This window comes from Psammomys obesus, unplaced genomic scaffold, assembly GCF_907164565.1.
Source record: "Psammomys obesus unplaced genomic scaffold, mPsaObe1.curated_primary_1811, whole genome shotgun sequence".
Lineage (NCBI taxonomy): Eukaryota > Metazoa > Chordata > Mammalia > Rodentia > Muridae > Psammomys > Psammomys obesus.
The window spans coordinates 2,463,135-2,481,684 of NW_026590407.1; the positions used below are offsets into that span (position 1 = coordinate 2,463,135).

The 18,550-nt window shown below is 40.1% G+C and overlaps 2 protein-coding genes across 2 annotated transcripts in view; one reads left to right on the forward strand and one right to left on the reverse strand.

Moving 5' to 3' along the window:
* Positions 1-11,022, reverse strand: part of Btk (Bruton tyrosine kinase) — a 43,824-nt gene extending 32,802 nt beyond the window's left edge. The window contains exons 1-3 of the mRNA XM_055607292.1: positions 10,934-11,022; positions 2,725-2,895; positions 1,973-2,071 (exon numbers count right to left, since the gene is read on the reverse strand). Of these exons, the coding sequence (XP_055463267.1) occupies positions 1,973-2,071; positions 2,725-2,865 (240 nt within the window). The 5' untranslated portion in view covers positions 2,866-2,895; positions 10,934-11,022. The remainder of the gene's footprint in view (positions 1-1,972; positions 2,072-2,724; positions 2,896-10,933) is intronic.
* Positions 11,023-15,047: 4,025 nt separating this feature from the next.
* On the forward strand, positions 15,048-17,898 carry Rpl36a (ribosomal protein L36a). Its single transcript, XM_055607297.1, has 5 exons — positions 15,048-15,158; positions 15,524-15,629; positions 15,943-16,010; positions 17,067-17,189; positions 17,776-17,898. Exons 1-5 carry the CDS (start codon positions 15,048-15,050, stop codon positions 17,794-17,796), a joined length of 429 nt encoding a protein of 142 aa, XP_055463272.1. The 3' UTR covers positions 17,797-17,898.
* Positions 17,899-18,550: the final 652 nt, after the last annotated feature.

The following is an 18,550-nucleotide window of genomic DNA, read 5'->3' on the forward strand; positions in this document are numbered from 1 at the left end:
TAATTATTGTTTCTAAGTGGATAATGGGGTTATACATAGTTTTATCTTTGATTTGTGATTTTTTTTGTTTTTCCAGCTTCTATACTAATATGTATGCTCATAACCAAGAAAAATAAAGTGACAAAAAATAGCAACTTAATAACCAGTACATACTATTCCCTGGAAAGAACCTGGAAATTCTGGGACAATAAACAATGAGTTATTAAAGAGTCTAATCTTGGGAATGGAAAAGTGGCTCAGCAGTTAAAAGTACTGACTGTAGTCAGGTGCAGTGGCACATACCTGTAATCCCAGCACTCGGGTAGGCAGAGGCAGATGGATCCTGTGAGTTTGAGGCCAGCTTGATCTACAAAGTGAGTTCAGGACAGCCAACGCTACACAGAGAAACCCTGTCGTGAAAAAAAAAAAAGTAATAAAAAAAAGAGTACTAGCTGCTCTTCTAGAAGATACTGGTTTAGTTTCTATCGACCACATGACGGCTAGCAGCCATCTATTACTCTAGCTCCAAAGGATCCAATGCCGCTTCTGGCCTCCTCAGGTACCAGGCAAGAATGTAGTGCACAGATTTGTATACAGATGAAACACCCATACACAAATAATAATGAAATAAAAATTATTGTGAAATTCTAAAATTAGAATCTAATTTCATGCCTGTAATATCAGGTCTTGGAGGGCTGAGACAGAATTGTTGTGAAGTCAGCTTGAGCTACATGGTGAGCTCCAGACCAACCTAGCTTACAGAATGAGACTCAAAATAAACACACACACACACACACACACACACACAAAACAAAAAAAAATAAAACAAAAAACAACAACAGCAAAAAAAAAAAAAAAAAAAAAAAAAACACCTCTTTAAAAAAAAAACTCTCAAGTGACTCAGCCTTGACATGAAGACTTAGTCAAATCATAAACTGACACTGGCAACTGAAACAGGAAAGGCAATGATCCCTGGCCACTGAGAAAAGTCAGTATAACCTTACTTTAAGGGGGGTGTTATAAAGTTTTCCAAGTTAAGTGTGTCTCTTCATATCACCAATTTGTGGACTTAGTATCACCAATTTGTGGAAGATGGAAGACTTTTCAGACTGGAAAGAAGGCTTAGTGGTTAGGAGCACATAATTGCTCTCCCAGAGAATCCAAGTTTGGTCTCAAGAAGCCACATCGGCTTACAACTGCCTGAAATTCTAACTCAGGGGTCTCATACATTTGGTCTCTCTGAGTATACACATAAATGCACACATGCACACACACACACACACACACAAACACAATACACATATTTTAAAATAAAATCTTCAAAAAAGAAGGCAAATTATTTTTTGGCAGAGTCTTTTCTAATCTCTTTCTCTCTATGTATATATACATAGTATTTGCAGGAAGGAGCATGCCTGTGAAGGTCGGAGAACAGCCTGAGGTGTCAGCCCTCGCCTTCCACCTTCTTTGAGATATGCTCACTTTTTTAGCTGTTGCATAGGACAGATTAGTTGGACCTCAAGCTTCCAGGAATTCTCCTGTCTCTATCTCCCATCTTGCCATAGGATCACTGAGACTGTAAATGCACATGCACAAACGGGTCTGGATTTAGGTGAGTTCTGGTGATTCTCAAGTCCTCAGGCTTTCATGGGCGAGCACTTTCTAATATCCCACCCTGAATGAAAAAAAAATTATTTTTCTTTCTTTCTTGCATTCTTTTGTGTATGTGTGGTGTGTATGTGTGTGCCTACATATGTGGCACAGTTCTCCTGAAGAGGTGAGAGAACAATTTTTAGAAACTGGCACTCTCCTTTCACTATGTGAAGTTCAGGGACAGAACCCAAATCATCAGGCTTGGCAGCAAGTTCCCTTGCACACTTGGCCATCTCACTGGCACCTGATGAAGGGTTTTCTAAGGAATTCTGCAATGCACAACAGCAACAGCACTCTATTTGTGGTATTTGAAAGTTCTAGTCTATAGCTGGCCTCGTCTTACCGGAATCTGTCTTTCAGGTGGAGGATTTTTTTCAGGAACTACTGTCTCAACGCAGGTGATCTTCTCGACATCTATTGAACCTTTCTTACTGCCTTTTTTCTAAAGGAAAGAATGAGGAAGAAAATGGAGAAAGATGAAGAGTGATCGAGCAGCCAGACATTTGCACACTATCATCTAGTTACCCTCTGTAGTGTGGTGGCATAAGCAGCCTAACAGAACCTGGTTTTTGTTTGTTTTTGAGACAGAGTTTAACTATGTAGCCCTGGCTGACCTGGAACTCACTATGTAAACCTGAGTGCTGAGATTAAAAGTATGTGCCACTGTGCCTGGCAGAACCTGTTACTTTAAAATAATAAATATTTCAAAATTTATCCTACTTTTAAATACCAAAAGGGAGTTAGATAACATGGAAGAATAAATGATTATATGCATTCTGTCTCAAGAAATAAAAAAAGGTAATGTTGAATTCTTAGATGTCATTCTTAATAAGCATATAATAAGTTCTTACCAACCACAAAGATTTCATGTTAAGACATCCTGAACAGCTTCTAAACACCCTTTAATTTTTTCCCTGGCATGACTGTACCTACTCCCAGGCTAGGAAATATTTTTCGAATTTGATGTACTTAGGTCTATCTAATTCCTACCCCCACCCACTTTCTACCATAAAAGTCCTATCTCCTGTCTTACAGAAGTTCCAAGACTGAGTCCTCGAAATGGTGAAATTCAGACTTCATATTTGGGAAACTCACCCCACGTTCAAAGTCATACTCATAGTAAGAAAGTTTGTGCACAGTCAAGAGAAATAAGCGTTTCTTAAAGTTTAACGGGGATGTTTTCTTTTTCTGTTGCGAGCGCTTCAGAAAGATGCTCTCCAGTATCACTGCAGCCATGGTTTCCTCTCTCTGGAACTCGCCTGTGTTCTGTAGATAAGGAAAGGTTTTAAGGCTCAAGCACAGTCATCTTCATCTGACCTGGTTCCCCCCCCCCCCCAGCCTGTTTTAAATGAAACACACATAATGCAACATTAGCAAGGTGCCTTATTTCTGCCTGATCTCCTTCTTCCACAGTTCCCAACTTGGTCAAAATTCAGGTACAGTGAATGCACACTATTCAGCCAGGGGGGTGCTTGGGTATGGTGAGTTCACAAAACCTGGCTTCTTGGGTAGGGGAACGGAATGCTCTAGATGGCCAGCATTTGCGTCTAGGTGTTCTGTAATGTCTAGACACCACTTTACACCATTTGCCTTTTTATGACACTTGTTCCAAATCTGTAAATGGCAAAAAAGTTCTGTGAGACTGTTGACCCTGATATTCTCAGAAAAGAAATTCACATATCAGAACTCTCTAAGGCAGATACTAAACTTTCAATTCCCAGTATCCTAAATAATGAATGCAATTTTTCAAAAACTGACTCACTTAGGTCTGTAACCAAAAGGGCATGAGGCTTCACCTATACTTAGAATGAACACACAATAACTGCCATTCAACTGATTTAGCTTATGCCCTGCTAACTAAGTTATAAAGGAGAGAAGCTTTGTTTTCAAGTTGAGAACAATTTGACTATAGTGGTTTAGCACTTTGACCTCACTCTCCTATATTCTTAGATGGTTTCTTTTAGATGGGACCAGATAAAAGTGATAACTATAGAGCAGTAGTTAAGAACACCTGTTGCTCTTTCAGACAACGAAGGATCAGTTTCAAGCACACATGCGAAGGCTCACACTTGAAATTCCATTCCAAGAGATTTGGTGTCTCCTTCTGACCTCCTTGGGCACCAAGCATGCAAGTGGTGCATATATGTTAATACAGGCAAAACACTCCTAACTATACAATAAAATAAAATCTATTTTTTAAAAAAAAAAGTGTTCTAGGGCTGGAGAGATGGCTCAGAGGTTAAGAATACTGTCTGTTCTTCCTGAGGTCCTGAGTTCAATTCCTAGCAATCACATGGTGGCTCAAAATCATCTATAATGCAATCTAGTGCCTTCTTCTGGCATGCAGGCATACAGGCAGGCAGAATACTATATAAATAATAAAGAAACAAATCTTTTTTAAAAAAGTATTATAACTATGTTGCTGTTAAGGATGACAGTTGTGCTCATTTAGGAAGAACAATGTGCTTAGAATACTCCAGAAAATTCCACAAAACCATCAATGGCTTTTCTATGGTCCTGAGGATTGAACACCTCGTGTAGCTCATTCTGACCTTCAACTCATTTGGTAGCCCAGGCAGGCCCCGATGTCATGACAATTCTGCTGCCTCAGCATCTACAATGTTACCTAGAGTATAGGCCTACAGCACCAGGGAAAGCTCACCAATGGTTTCATCAGACAGACAGACAGACAGACACACACACACATCCACTTCGTTCAATCCACCTAAAGTTTATGCACAATTTTACCAATTCTAAATTTTCTTTAGAATCATGAGTGAAAAGATAGTAATAAATATGCATCACAGAATAACAAAAAGTTGTCAGTTCTCCTTGGAGCTTTGTTTAGAAGAGCAAGGGAGAATTTTGTTTGTTTGTTTTGTTTTGTTTGTAATTAAAACCAGGTGCTCTCACAGTTACTTTGTTCTTTCCTGTGGTGTAGACACATCTATTATCTTGCTGAGAAGACAAGAATGGATTCAAAGAATGTCAGAATGATATTTGCCTTCTGCTTACTGCATAGCTGCTACTGTCTTCTGGCAGTGGATTGTGTTAAAACTTAGTCTTTAGAGAAAAATGTCGCAGAAATGCAAACTTTTCCCTGAACCTTGCTACATAACTCTCCTTTCTTGCCCTCTGCCTAAAATGGACTCCCACCAGAGTGACAAACTGACAAGATTACAAGCAATCAGTTCTACCAAACAATCATTCCTACCTTCAGTTTCAGCTCAAACTCCAAAGTTCCTCTTAAGAGCACAATTCTCCATTTACTCACAGGTTGTGGTAATGGAGTGACTATATTCTAGTCTTATTAACTGCTAAGTCATGAAGACCTTTGTAATAATACCACTTTTGCTTCATGGTAAATTACAATCAAGTACCTCTTCAGAGTCAAATACCCAAATTACAGAGGGAAAAAAAAGCCCAAGGAAGCTGCATAGCTTAAGCAGTAAAGAATATTAAAAAGCACCCCAAAAAATCATGCCCATTAGTGTATGTGCTAGAAAGTGAAAGGTACTCATGAGGCCTTTTACCCTCAAATATGCTGTGGGATCTTAGTGGACACGCACCCTGCTTAGACCCAGTATTAGTTTCAGTCCTGCTGCCTGCTATTATGTCCTATAAGACATGTGCTGCTGTTGCCTCCTCTTTCCTTTCTTCCTTCCATCCTTCCTTCCTTTAACATATCCAATTTACAAAAGGAAGGCTTCTGTCTCTGTTAAATGCCTGTGTTGAAGTAAGGTTTAGAGCTGGTCTAAAGTGAGGAAGTAATTAACCATCAGCCCTCTAAGTAAAGAGTGAAATGCCTTTTACGTTTATACCATTGAGCTGTGTCGTTCCTGTAATTTCCGTGGTTCACTATCCCTTTGACTGTTTCTTTTCTGTTCCTTAGAATGCAATCCAGACTCATACAACCTAAAAATGTGGTGGTTCTTCTTTAAGTACCTCTGTTCCATTATCCAACAATATAAAAGAAGAAACATCTATCTCTTTGTCTTCTAGAGTGCAGGCACAGTGTAATGGACTGCTCTGTGTTAGCAGTTAGAATCTTGTAGCTATTTATTGTGGGAAACTCTAATTTTGCTTATAAAAATTTTGTTGGCTAATAGTGGCAATCCAAACACAAAATATGCATGACGTGAGCTGACCTCACAGAGATTAGTCAAGGGGTGAGAGACAAGGTGGAAACAGAAGTAACAGAAATGTCACACATACTGAGAGATGTTTATAAGGATGAAAAAAAGAGAGAAAACTAGAAAATCTTGAGTTGTTTGTGTGACATATTATTTCAGTGTTATAACATAAAACCCAAATACAAGGAACACACATGGCCCCCTTTTGCAGCCTTTCAGCTCTATACGCAGCAGTAGAATTCAGAAAAGAGGAAGCCTATTAGTAAGAATTCAATCATTATACAAACTGTACTATGCTGAGGAATTAATACCAACAGCACTTGAAGTGTCAAGAAATGAAAGCATTATTGGCAATTATCCTTGCCTATGATAAGATGAAACACTACTAGCGAGAACACTGGAGTAATATTCAGTAAACTACACAGCTTGCTTAAGATTGAAGAGAGTTTATGAGATATATGTGAGTCAATAGTACTCCAAAAAACGACTTAACCAGAATATCAAAGAAGCAGTATTTTCTCATTATTTCTCCTTTAAAGTTCTTATTAATTGGCCATCAAGCATCTGGCCATTTAAATTCTCTCTGTAGGGATATGGAAGAGAACTCCTGTTCCGGTGTCATCCACCTGTCAGGCACTTTATTATTTATGTTTGCGTGCTGGGAATGGAACTCGGAACCTTGTGCATGTGAAGCTAAAGCTCTACCACTGAGATACACACCCTAGCTTCTGAACAACATGTGTTATTACATGTGTTATTTTATGTCTTCTTCACAACAAACATAATAAAACTAAAATGTGTAGGCTGTGTGACTTGTCCATCTTCATCCACGTATATATCTTGCTGTAGGGTTCTTTCAGTTACTGTAGTACGCCATTGTTTCTCAGATTGATTTAGGCTGATTTTCCTTTTTTTTCTCCCCCACAATATTCCATTTAGTCCAAGCTGTTTTCAAACTTTCTAGGTAGTCAAGGATGAACTTGCCTTTCTGATCATCTCCTGCTTCTAGCCCAAGAGTGTTGGGATTATAGACCTGTATCACCCCACCTGGTTTAAATGGTGATATCAAACCCAGTAGCCTTTTTCTTTCTCTTCTCTTCTCTTTTCTTTGAGACAGGGTCACATGTAGTGCTGGCTGTCCTTGAACCCACTATGTAGATTAGGCTGACCTTAAACTCAAAGGATTCCCCTGCCAACGCCTCCCAAGTGCTGGAATTAAAAGAATGTATCACCATGCCCAGACAGAAGAAAGGTTTTTTTTGGGTTTTTTTTTTTTGTTTGTTTGTTTGTTTGTTTGTTTTAAATGGCATGCCCATAATCACAAAGCAACCCAACTATTAGTGTTTGGTTCTCAAGAAACACTGCTCAGCTTCCATGGAATCCTATTTATTTTATCAGCACTATAGATGACCAACTTCATGGTGAGGACTTCCACTATATCTGGCTTATTTTTCAATTGAGTTTCTGTTTCCCTTTGGTTAAAAATTTGTTTTCCCTGCTATGTCAAAATAATACAAATTCATCATAGACAATGATTCAAGTTTAAGGATATAAAAATCAATTACAAACCTCATATATAGATGTATTAGTGTTTTGACATATTTTTCATTTTTTCTTATTATATTTGAAATTATATTATGCATACCATGTGTAGTTTGCTTGTGTTTAAAATTATTCATATGCCCATCCATTCATGCAACATACTTTTTGCCAAAAAAGAGGTTCTAAGATTCTTGTTTACCATTATTCCTAGCCAGTATGTCCTAGCTGTGACATGTGCATGTCATCTCAGCACTCAGGAGGCCAAGAAAGGAATTAAAACTACACAGTGAAATACAGTCTAAAAATCTAAATAACAGGAGTAACAACAACAGCAACAATAATTAATAATAAGGAAGAGGAGAAATTGGAGAAATGTCTAAGTAGTTAAGAAAGGTGTTTTTTGCTTTTCCAAAAGACCCAAGTTCAGTTCCCAGCATTGATATCAAGCCACTTGCAGTAGCCTGTATCTAGCTCAAGGGAGTCAACACAAACTTGCGCATACATACACATGACAAACACACATGCACAGACACCACACACAGACAGACACACCACACACATAGACAGACACATACAGATACCACATACCAGATACCCACTCACAGAGATACCACACACCAATACACACAAAGACACCACACAGAGAGAGACACACACCCACAGATACACACACTGATACCACACACACACACACACCTCTAACACAGACATATACACCATATACATACTGATATACACACACAGATTCACATATGAAGACACCCACCCCCCACACATACCCATGCACCATGCACACAGACATACACACACACCACACACAATACATAAAGAAATGTGAAAAAATGTGTGGGCATTTTGCATTTTGATACATATTGCAGAAATACTCTCCAGAAATAGTGTACCAGCTTCTGCTCCAAATAGCAAGGTTTTGAGAGCCTGAATCCCTTTTCCTCTACATCTTTACTGGATGTTCACTTATACTCATAAATTTTTAGTCTGGTTTTATTCTACACTAACTGTTTCACAAAGTCAGTTTATTTTTAACCACCCCCCTTGTCTAAAACCCAATTCCTCATAACTCTCCAAGTCTTTGCATAAGAGTGAGGCTTTATTTTCATTTTGGTGAGGGTCAACAGTGAGAAACACTGAGGTTCAAATAATCGGTATAACCCGAAGTTTTTACATTTTGTGGTTTATTTGGAAAGGGCTTTCAACGAGTGGAGAGTAGAAGGAATGCTTGTGATTAAACATTCCAAGTTTATAAAGTTCTCATATCATGCTCAGTTACTGTATATGAACCTCTATAACAAACCGAAAGTTACACGTGGCCCAATTGTTTCAGGCTCCTCAGACACATGTTCTCCTCCCCCTCCCCTGATGGCTTCATGCATAACCAAGCAGGTTTGGAGTTTAAAAAAAAAGTCAAAGTCTCCTCCATAACAACAACTAGTTCTTCCTCTTCCTTCACCCATCTCCACCCACTCCTCTTCTTCTTGAAACAATGTCTTGCTCTGTAGTTCAGGTTGGTCTGGTACTCTGGGCAACCACATGTCTCAGCCTTCTGAGGGCTGAGATTACAAATATGTGGCACCACACCCTGCTCTTCTTTATCTGCTTCTTAGGTTCTGTTACACTCAGAATTCTAGTCATACCTTATCTTCAGGGATTAGCAATGAGTCTTCAGCATTGCTGAGGGAAAAGTAGAGACACCTATACAGATGACTGGAGAATATCCAAACGTTGGGTTTCAGAAGACATATCTCCCCCCTTATATCTAAGTGACTTCCTGCTATGGCTCCAGACTGCTGAAAAGAAACTCTATGGGAAATTTGTTCAGATGGAAATACCAAATCATAGTGACTGTTTAAATTGCACCAAAACCCTACAAGCAGACAGAATGTTATACTAGTTCTCCCTTATAAGGCATTGCAAAGACTCTAAACAGAATATGAACATCCATAAGCAAGAGGAACCTGTTTTTGTTTGTTTTGTTTTTTCACAAGCAAATAGATTAAATAGTCTGAACAAACAAGAGGTTAGGCCAGGTATGGCAATGTCCACATGTAATCCCACCATACATGTGAGTAAGGCAGAAGGATCACACGTTTGAGATGAGCCTGTACTACATAGCATTGGCTAGGTAGGCAAGGCCTTAAAAGATAGATAAATAAACAAATAGTCAGAATAGAGGGGATAAGGCAAGCCTTAAGGAATACTGTATAGGTGTAATACTCTATTTAGGTTTCTATTATTTGTATTTTGTGGTTTATTTCAAGTAACTGAGAAAGACAATATAGCACACTTGCTTCAGAAGTATGGCATGCAAAATGAAGGAAGGAGCAGAACTAAAACATACAGCCTCTGAGCTGTGTGGGGTGTTCCCCCACCATCCACTTCACATCCCCCACCCCATCCACAGCCTTTTCACTGCTGCTGCTCTGCCTCTGGAAATGCATGGTATGAGATAAACCCTCCAGACTTAAGAGCTGGTGAGGAGGATACAATTCAATTTGGAGATCTAGCAGTTGATTCCATAATATCTCCAGTAGCTTGATCTGAGCTAAAATTTCACTCTGTTTGCCCCTAGGTCAACCCTATGGGGCACTGGCAGGGCTCAGGTGGGACGAAGGTGGTAATGACTGCTGAAGTCCAACACTTACTCCTGTCAGCAGCCTGAACGACTTTACCTTTATTTACACATGAAGTCCTGGCAATAATCTTCCAGAGCAAAGTAACAGGCAGGAGGGTAGAAGGTAAGAAAAAGGAGCCTGAGGAGAAAGTGGTGAGATAAATTTGACCAATTTAAAGGCTATTAAGTGTTAATTCTGGATCAGGGGATACTGGCCAGAAAAGAAAAAGGAATGGGAATGGGGGGAAAGAAAAGGAGAGGAGAAATAATGAAGCGAAGAGAAAAGGCAGCCATGTGCATGGTAGGCAATGGTAAGAGAAAAAACCTTCCCAGAGACCTCAGGGGTTGGCCACACTGTCTCAGCTAAGGCAGAGGCTGCTTTCTGCTAGCTCTGTCTCCTGCCCACTGTTACCACGAGGCTGCCATAGTTTCCACAGAACCCTTCCTATAATCCAGCTCTCATCCTGGTAATATTTGGCCTGTTGCAGGCTAAGACAGGATGCCTCCACCTTATGTAGCCCAGATCTTTTCCGCAATGAGCACTGCTGTTTGAGACACATGGGTTATTTTAGTTTCTGCAGATTAAGCAGCCTCTTAGAATTTCTTCTTTTAACAGTCTCATTGACACAAGGATATATTTTTTTGTCATCAAACAGGATTTGATGAAAACAGCTTGCTTTTACTTTACTGTGCTTCTTTCCCACCAAGATCTGCAGCGCTCCCTTTCCAACATTTGCTACCTTTTCAGATGGTCGCTGCAGGTTATTCTTTCCTCTTCCTATAGCCACTCCACCACACTCACTATCTTCAGGAGACCTTTATATCCCCCTCCATCATTGGAAAGGAATGCCAAGGCCTTCTGCTGGCAAAACTCTCATTCTCCACGAGCCTCCTCCACCAGAAGATATCTGGAAGCAGCCATGTTTCCTGTCTGGTTCTTAAGGGTTCCAAGAGAAGTAGTTACAGCTGCTGCCCAGCCTCTGCCTCACCCCAGACCCACCTCAGTTTTGACTTAGTGCAGGTCACTTCCCAGACGTAATGAGATGTCAGGACTTGGAAGGTGAGACTCACTCTCAGAAGACACTGGCTCTGGAGACATATTCTCACAGTCCAGAGAGGAAGGACAGTCTGAGCAAACCCCACCCTTTCACAGCCATTCAGTTCCCTTTTTTTGTTTCCTGACATAAACCAATGTCTTTTTTTTTCTTCTTAGCAACATGGTATCTGGTTCTGTGCTGCTGTCCCTATTCCCCTCCCCCGCCAACTTTCCCCACCCCTCATTTGCCTGGGACCTCTTACACAGTCTAGCTCTGAGACAAACTTTCTTACCATTACTGCAGTGGCTGATTCTCCCTAAGATGATGGGGCTGAGCCTAACAAACAAGTCATCAGACTACCCTCCATGGGGTAAAGGGATGACATACCTAAAGGACTGTGGGGGATGATCAGCACAGGAAAAAGAGATTCCCAAGCTGGCAAGACACAGAACAAAGCCAATGTCTTTAAGGTCTCCTGTTTCCTCAGGAGAGGAGACGCAGGATCACATATTTCGACTTGAAGGATGAAGAAGGCTCACTCAGACACCCTGAAATACATAGACCAACAGAGGTAGAGACAAGACTTCCTCTGCTGAGTCACTTTCTAAGAATGCATTTTTTTCTACAGATAAATATGACTGAATGCAAGCCCACACAAAGACTATTGTGCCCGTCCCCATTGTTTGTGAATGTTCTTTTGTGGATATTTTTCCTTCAAGATTCACCTTATGAGCTGAGCCATGATGGAACAGATTTATAATCCCAGCGACGGGGGTGATGGGGACAGGACAATCACAAGTTCAAAGCCTGGACAACGTTTTTTCTCAAAGTAATAATATTTTCTTTCATTCTTTCAAGCAGTAGAAAAGCCTATATGTATTCTTTGAAGCCTGAATGTTCTCTCAGCGGGTCCTTAGTTTGTTTACCAGCTTCCATCTTCTCCCTGAGGATTCTCTAAAGAAATGTAGGTACATGATGGTGGCAGAGGCCCTGGTGACTAATTTCCTTGTCCATCTTCTTTTATGGTTCATTTTCATATTGCCTTACAGAGACATTATACCCTAATACAGAAACTTATCATTGATGGCAAAAGTTGGTCAGAATTCTGAAAGCACCAATATTTTTAAAGCATTTGTAGAATGACAGATTGGGAAATCATTACATTGGTATAGATAGATGGGCACCAATTATATGGCTCTCCCTACTTTAGTGATGAATTATGTCCTTTCCTTAGTCTTATGCAGTAGCTGTTCCAGTCACCAATGGAGTTACCATTGACATTTACCATCCCTCTCCTTTTCTTCAGTTAGATGCTCCTTGTCATATGGTCCATCATTTCCAAAGGTCCATTTGGGATGGGAATGTGGAATTATTAAGAGCACTGTGAGAAATCAGACAGTGAGCCAAAAGGTAAAGGCAGATTAAAGCTAGGAACTTCTTCACTTCTTGCCCACAACCACTCACACGTTCATACCAACAGGACTATCCTCAAATAGTGCAAACAAATAAGCTAGTGTAAATTCAAATTATTCCCAGTAGATGGACCATGGAGATGGGTCAGCAAGTAAAAGCACTTGGTACCAAGCCTGATGACTTGTGTTCAATATCCATGGAAGAAGCAAGTAATTCCTATCAGTGGTCCTTTTTACCTCCACACTCATGTTTTAGCATGCACATATACATACAATTAAATGCAATATAATATAAGGTTCTGCTCTTGGTGCTGTCTATAGTAAATAGCTTTGAGAAAGATGAGAAAGTAGCCCAATTAATGTGTGAAGAGTGAAAGGTTGAGTCCTCTAGATGATAAAATCAGGGCAATTAATATCTAAAAATGCTTTCATCACATGGTTTAAGAAGTCAAACTCAACATTTTATTTTCCAGGGTGAAGAATGATGTCACAATTAGTCTCCAATATTGATATTAAAAAAATCTCCAGGTGGAAGTAGAGTGGATTGCTGTAGTGCTTCTGAAAATGGGCTTTGCTGATAGCAACTAGAAGAAACATAGTCAGAAACATACATAGCTGAAGGTGACTTTGGGCTTATTCCTAGAAGTAAAAAATCTAGAGGAAAGTGAATTCTTACACACTGAAACGCCAGACTATACCTAGAGTCCTGTCTTAAGTTCTGAGTGCTTCATTTTAGGAGAAATTAATGAGCACAGACACACAGAAAGCAGAAAATATAGCTAAACAAATTTTGAACTATAAGATAAATAACTTCAGAGGATCTAATGTGCTACATGGAAACTGTATTAATACTCTGTTGCTTACTGGCAAGTGGATAAGAGAGCAGACATAATTATCTTCATCCCTACACACACACACACACACACACACACACACACACACACACACACAACTGTGAATGTTAATGATGTGTTAATTTGACTGTGGTAGTTATTATACAAGATGAGTATATACCATTATATACCTTATGCAAGTCTGTAAATTGAATATACATTAAAAAATCCCTCCAAATACATTACATGAGAAATAATAAAAACAACAAAGTTTGATTAGATGAAGAGGACTAATTGCCCCCTTATCTCCAGGTTACTTACACGTAAAACAAAAACAAACAAACTTTAGAAACTCTCTACATGCCAGTGAGTGCTTTTAAGGGATTAGAGAGAGGAAAATACTGCTGGACTTCAGGCTGGCAAAGAAATGTAGCAGACAATGCTGTTATTATTATCTTAACCCCAGGAGACCATCCAACAAAAATGTGGGTGAACAAAGTCAGCTTGTTTCTGGAGTATTACACAAGCAGGATTCTCCAGGGTCTCCTAACATTAGGTCCTAGGCCACTGCAGCCTCTTCCTGCACTCTAGCCCCATTGTCTACCCTGCAGTTGTCTCTTTTTCCCTGTGTAATACACTGGTTGTCAGTAGGCCTATATAGTGACTTTAGATAAGGAAATTTAATATCTCACGTGCCTCAGTCTCCTCATTTGGTAAACACTAGTAACAGTGAACAGCTTCTAAGATTGACAGAATTCAAAGAGGTGGGCATAAACCAGGCATGGAGGCACATACCTGTGGCCTTCATCACTCAGGAGAAGGATCAGAAATCTTCAGCTACATAGGTAAATTTAAGGCCAGCCTGGAATTAATGAGGCCCTCTCTGCCACGAAGACAGCCATAATAGTATTATGTGATACTAAAAGGAAACTAGGTTCTGGAGTCATAATACCTGGGATGTGCCTTCTGAATACACTGCACAGATAGTTTCACATGCCACTGGAAAATGGGATGTGTATTCTGAATACACTATTGACGGTGGAGAAATGGTTTCACATGCCACTGGTTTCCTCACACGGAAAATGGAAGTAGCATTACCACCTTCCTCCTGCGATTACCCTAAGAATCTATTTTAAAACTAAGAACCTGTCACCCTTTCTCTGCTAGACTATCTTGAAACTTCATACATGCTTGCTGCCACATATTCGGGAAAGTGAAGTGCTGAGGTATATTTTCTTTGTTGGCCCAACTCTTTCAGAAGTGGGATAAGTTTGTTGCCAGTTTTCAGGAGACAAATCAGCCAATTTACTTCCTCAGTTAAAAGGTGCTACTTTATTGTTCCTTTTTGTCAAAGTACTTAGTCTGGAATTGGACATTAATGAGAACATTCGATTACTGTGTCCTGCACTTACAACAGAGTCTGAAACAAACTAAATATTGAATAAACGTGTGGACCCAGTGATCGCGTGAAAAATGAACTGAAGCAAGTGGCTCCATCCCAGGGTTTCCTTGAGCCACAATTTTCTGTGAAAGATGATCCCAGTTTCCTTGAAGTGAAACAAGAATGTGCTGAGATGGAGGACCCTTTCACTTTATCCTAGTCCCTGTTCTGCTCTAACACGGGAGATTATATTCTGAGAAGAGGATCGCTTTCTTCGCATAAACCACTAAATTTCGACGTCCTCCAAAATGGATGAAGTAGTTGCTAAGGCTGGGCAGGAGGAAGTGGAGGAGAGAGCTGCAGACTTTAGACGGAACCAGATGCTCGCCTCTGTCGCCGAGACAAACCATCCAGACACCCGAGGGCGCTGCGCTGGGATCCTTAAGACTCTATGGTTGTTGTTTCCCACAGCTCTGAGGAAGTGTACCCAGGCCCCTCCCATAAACTTCCGTTGCCAGCGTTTCCTCTTTCTTTCAGCGCTGACATTGCTCGTGCGAACATGGTATGGTGGTCTGTTGGGGTTTGGTAGAATCCAGCTCAATCCTTGCACCGGCCGGGACATTACCGTCCCACGATGCACCTAGGCTCAGGCATGACCTCGATACTCACAGGAAACAGCATAGCCAAGAGCAACACAGGAAACCGAATTATGGGTGGAGGAATTGGCGTAATGGGGTGGCTTAGCGGTGTTTAGAGACACTGTTTGATGGCGCATGTGACTACAACACCTTTTAGAACTACATGGACATTGTATATTAGTACAGGCTGATTACTTGTAGAGTTAGTCAGCTTTGCTTTGGATCCAGCAAGGACGCCGGGCCATTGTGGCCCAGTAACTGCACATTCTAAACAGTTAATTTTTACTAGGTGAACGTTCCTAAGACCCGCCGGACATTCTGCAAGAAATGTGGCAAGCACCAGCCCCACAAAGTGACACAGTACAAGAAGGGCAAGGATTCTTTGTATGCCCAGGGTAAGCTACTCAGATAAAATTTTGGGGTGAACATGTGGAGTTGGTCAGACAGAAAGACCAGAACCTCTATATGTAAGGCAGGCTGGCCTGGAATAAGCATTCCTGCCTTAGCCTTTCAAGTTTTGGGGTTGTACCTGTTCCCTGACGTGCCAAGTTTTGATGTCGCACGAAGTGTACTAACATCCAGGTATTCCCATCTCCTTAGGTGTGGATATTTCTTAATGCAGGTCAGCCCCAGTTTTAAACCTAAGACTTTTCCTTTGGGCTATTTAGACTGATCTGTACCATACCCTAATGAATAACTTTTTCCCAGGGAAGCGGCGTTATGACAGGAAACAGAGTGGCTATGGTGGGCAGACTAAGCCTATTTTCCGCAAAAAGGTTAGTGATTAGTAATTGACACCTTTCTTGCTTACTGTGGTAAAGACCTTGCATTTGTCTTGTCTACAAGCATTGCTATAGTGTTAATCACAGCAAAGTTATTCCACTTGCAGCACAGACTTTCAGGAGCACTGGAGCTTGAGGTAATCCAGATCTGACGCTAGTCTAGAATCCTCAGTATTCACAGTACTTCCCAAAAAGGCAAAAAAAAAAAAAAAAAAAAACTTAAGACATATGTCTTGACTCTAAGAACTTAATTATGTGTATGCCAGTAAGACCTTTTTCATCCATTTATTGCCATGTCCAAATCGTCAGCTCTTTATTGCAACAAAAAAATTGTTAGTGCTTATGAATTACGAAGAACTTTGGAACACAGCATTTTTTGTAGCTGTTTTCCTCCTGCCAGCCTGCTTGCAGAAACAACTAAAATGACTTCATTTTAAAAAGCTTGGGCGTCAGATGAATGGGAATGCTTGGTTGCTTAGATGACCAGCCAGATTGTTTGAAAGATGTTTCAGCTTTAAAACTTCGAAATAGCAACAAAACTGATTGGTAGTAGCTGGGTGTGGTGTCACACACCTTTAATTCCAGGAGGCAGAAGCGGAATTTAATAAATTCAAAAAGGTGTATTTTATAGTTGCATGAATTTAGGTGTCTTTTATTTTATTCACCCACTAAACAATAAAAGTGGTCCTTTTTATTTTTCACCCCCCTACATACACAGGGTTTCTCTAGGATTGGCTGTGTAGACCTGGCTGGCCTCACAGATCCATCTACCTCACAGAGTGCTGGGATTAAAGGCTTTTATCATGTTACCTGGCTGTATAAATTCAAAGTAGTGGGTTTTTTTTTTTTTTTTTTGGTTTGGACACACTCATGTGGCTGCACCTTGTCTACTTCCAGAGTGCTGAGAACACAGCTGTGTTACCAGCACGTACAGCCTCCGTTTTGTTGCTGTTTTCTAGTAAGATCATTGGCTACTGAATTTTCTTTTTACTCTGTAGCTAAATACAGATCATGGCAAAATTTAAGGATTTCACTTCATTTCTTTTCTAGGCTAAAACTACAAAAAAGATTGTGCTGAGACTTGAGTGTGTTGAGCCCAACTGCAGATCAAAGAGAATGCTGGCTATTAAGAGATGCAAGCATTTTGAACTGGGTGGCGATAAGAAGAGAAAGGTACCCCTCTTTTTTTGTGTCTGTATTTTTTGGAGGGAGTGGGCGGTTTTATGTTTTGAGACAATTTCTCTGTCTTTTGTCCTGGATAGACCAAGGTGGCCTTGAACTCAGAGATCCACCTACCTCTAGAACGCTGGGTATACTCCTAATGTGTAGTTTTATACAGGTATGGCTATATAGAGGTACCTGTTTCAGGATTACTCACTGTCATAGTATACCTTCAAAGATACTTGTCCATAGTTGAAGGTACAAGTTTGCATCTTCCATATCTGAAATGCTTGGGACCAGTAGTATTTTATTTTTAGTTTTTTTAAATCAGATTTGAATTTTGCATTTATTTTATTAGTTGAAAAATCTAAAAATTTGAACACCAGTATGACTAAATAAATGGCTTCAGCATCTCAGTGTGTAGATTTTACTGTTTGTAATTGGGAAAGGAAGAGACAACATGGTCTCCTTCCAAAGTGTTTTGCTGTCTTGGATTGAACCCAGAGCCACGGTAGGTTCCCAAGTACATGGCCAGCCCATGGATAGTGTGAAGATTCCTTAAAACTACAAAACAATACTTTTTCTGTTCTACTTCCAGGGCCAAGTGATCCAGTTCTAAGGTGATTCGGTTATGAAGACAATAAGATCATGAGCCTTTGTTCACCTCACTTGATTGCAGTTGGTCTTTTGCGGGGGAATAAACTAAAGTTTGTGCTTGGCAGTTGAGTATTTCATTTGAACCTTGTTGAGTGGTGTGAAATATGACTTGTGCTTGGAACAGTACTTGGTATTTAAAATATATGAGTTAGTTACTAGTTATCATAAAATTCTAAGCAGAGATTTGTTTCAAGGACCAGGTCATTAACACATCTGGAGTGATTATGAAGCTTTAGCCCGTCTTGTCTGGGCATCATAGTACAGTCCATTCAATATAAGCTACTGGCTTTAGATTTTTCACTCCTTAAGCATCTTGATACACTTTTTAGGTGAGATTTTTACTGTTGAATTGCCCCCTTCCTCCAACGTTTTTCAGTGTAACCCTAGCTGTCCTGGAACCAAAGGTCCCAGGGTCAAATTCAGGTCATTGAATTTTCCTGAAAATTATTTTCAGAGTATCAAAGATGTATATACTTTAGCTTGTGAATTTGGGGCTTGGCTTCTTTTTAAAATAGATATTCTAGGCAGGTCTCATTGTGATCCTGTATTAGCTTTCTGCCCACTGTGGTGACAGATGCACAGTCTAACTGGTGAGAGAAGGTAAATAAGGAATGGTGAAGGCAGATTTTTGAATTTTAGAAACTACGTTAATTATTAGAAGCCTCATTGCACCCTACTGAAGAGCATAAAAACAAGGATAATAACATTGTAGAAAC

Bases quoted from the DNA above. Each gene is read 5' to 3' on its own strand.
- Rpl36a (XM_055607297.1), top strand. From the start codon at position 15,048: ATGGTTGTTGTTTCCCACAGCTCTGAGGAAGTGTACCCAGGCCCCTCC. The intron at 15,630-15,942 runs GTAAGCTACTCA...ACTTTTTCCCAG, and splicing joins GGATTCTTTGTATGCCCAGG to GGAAGCGGCGTTATGACAGG. The intron at 17,190-17,775 runs GTACCCCTCTTT...TTCTACTTCCAG, and splicing joins GTGGCGATAAGAAGAGAAAG to GGCCAAGTGATCCAGTTCTA.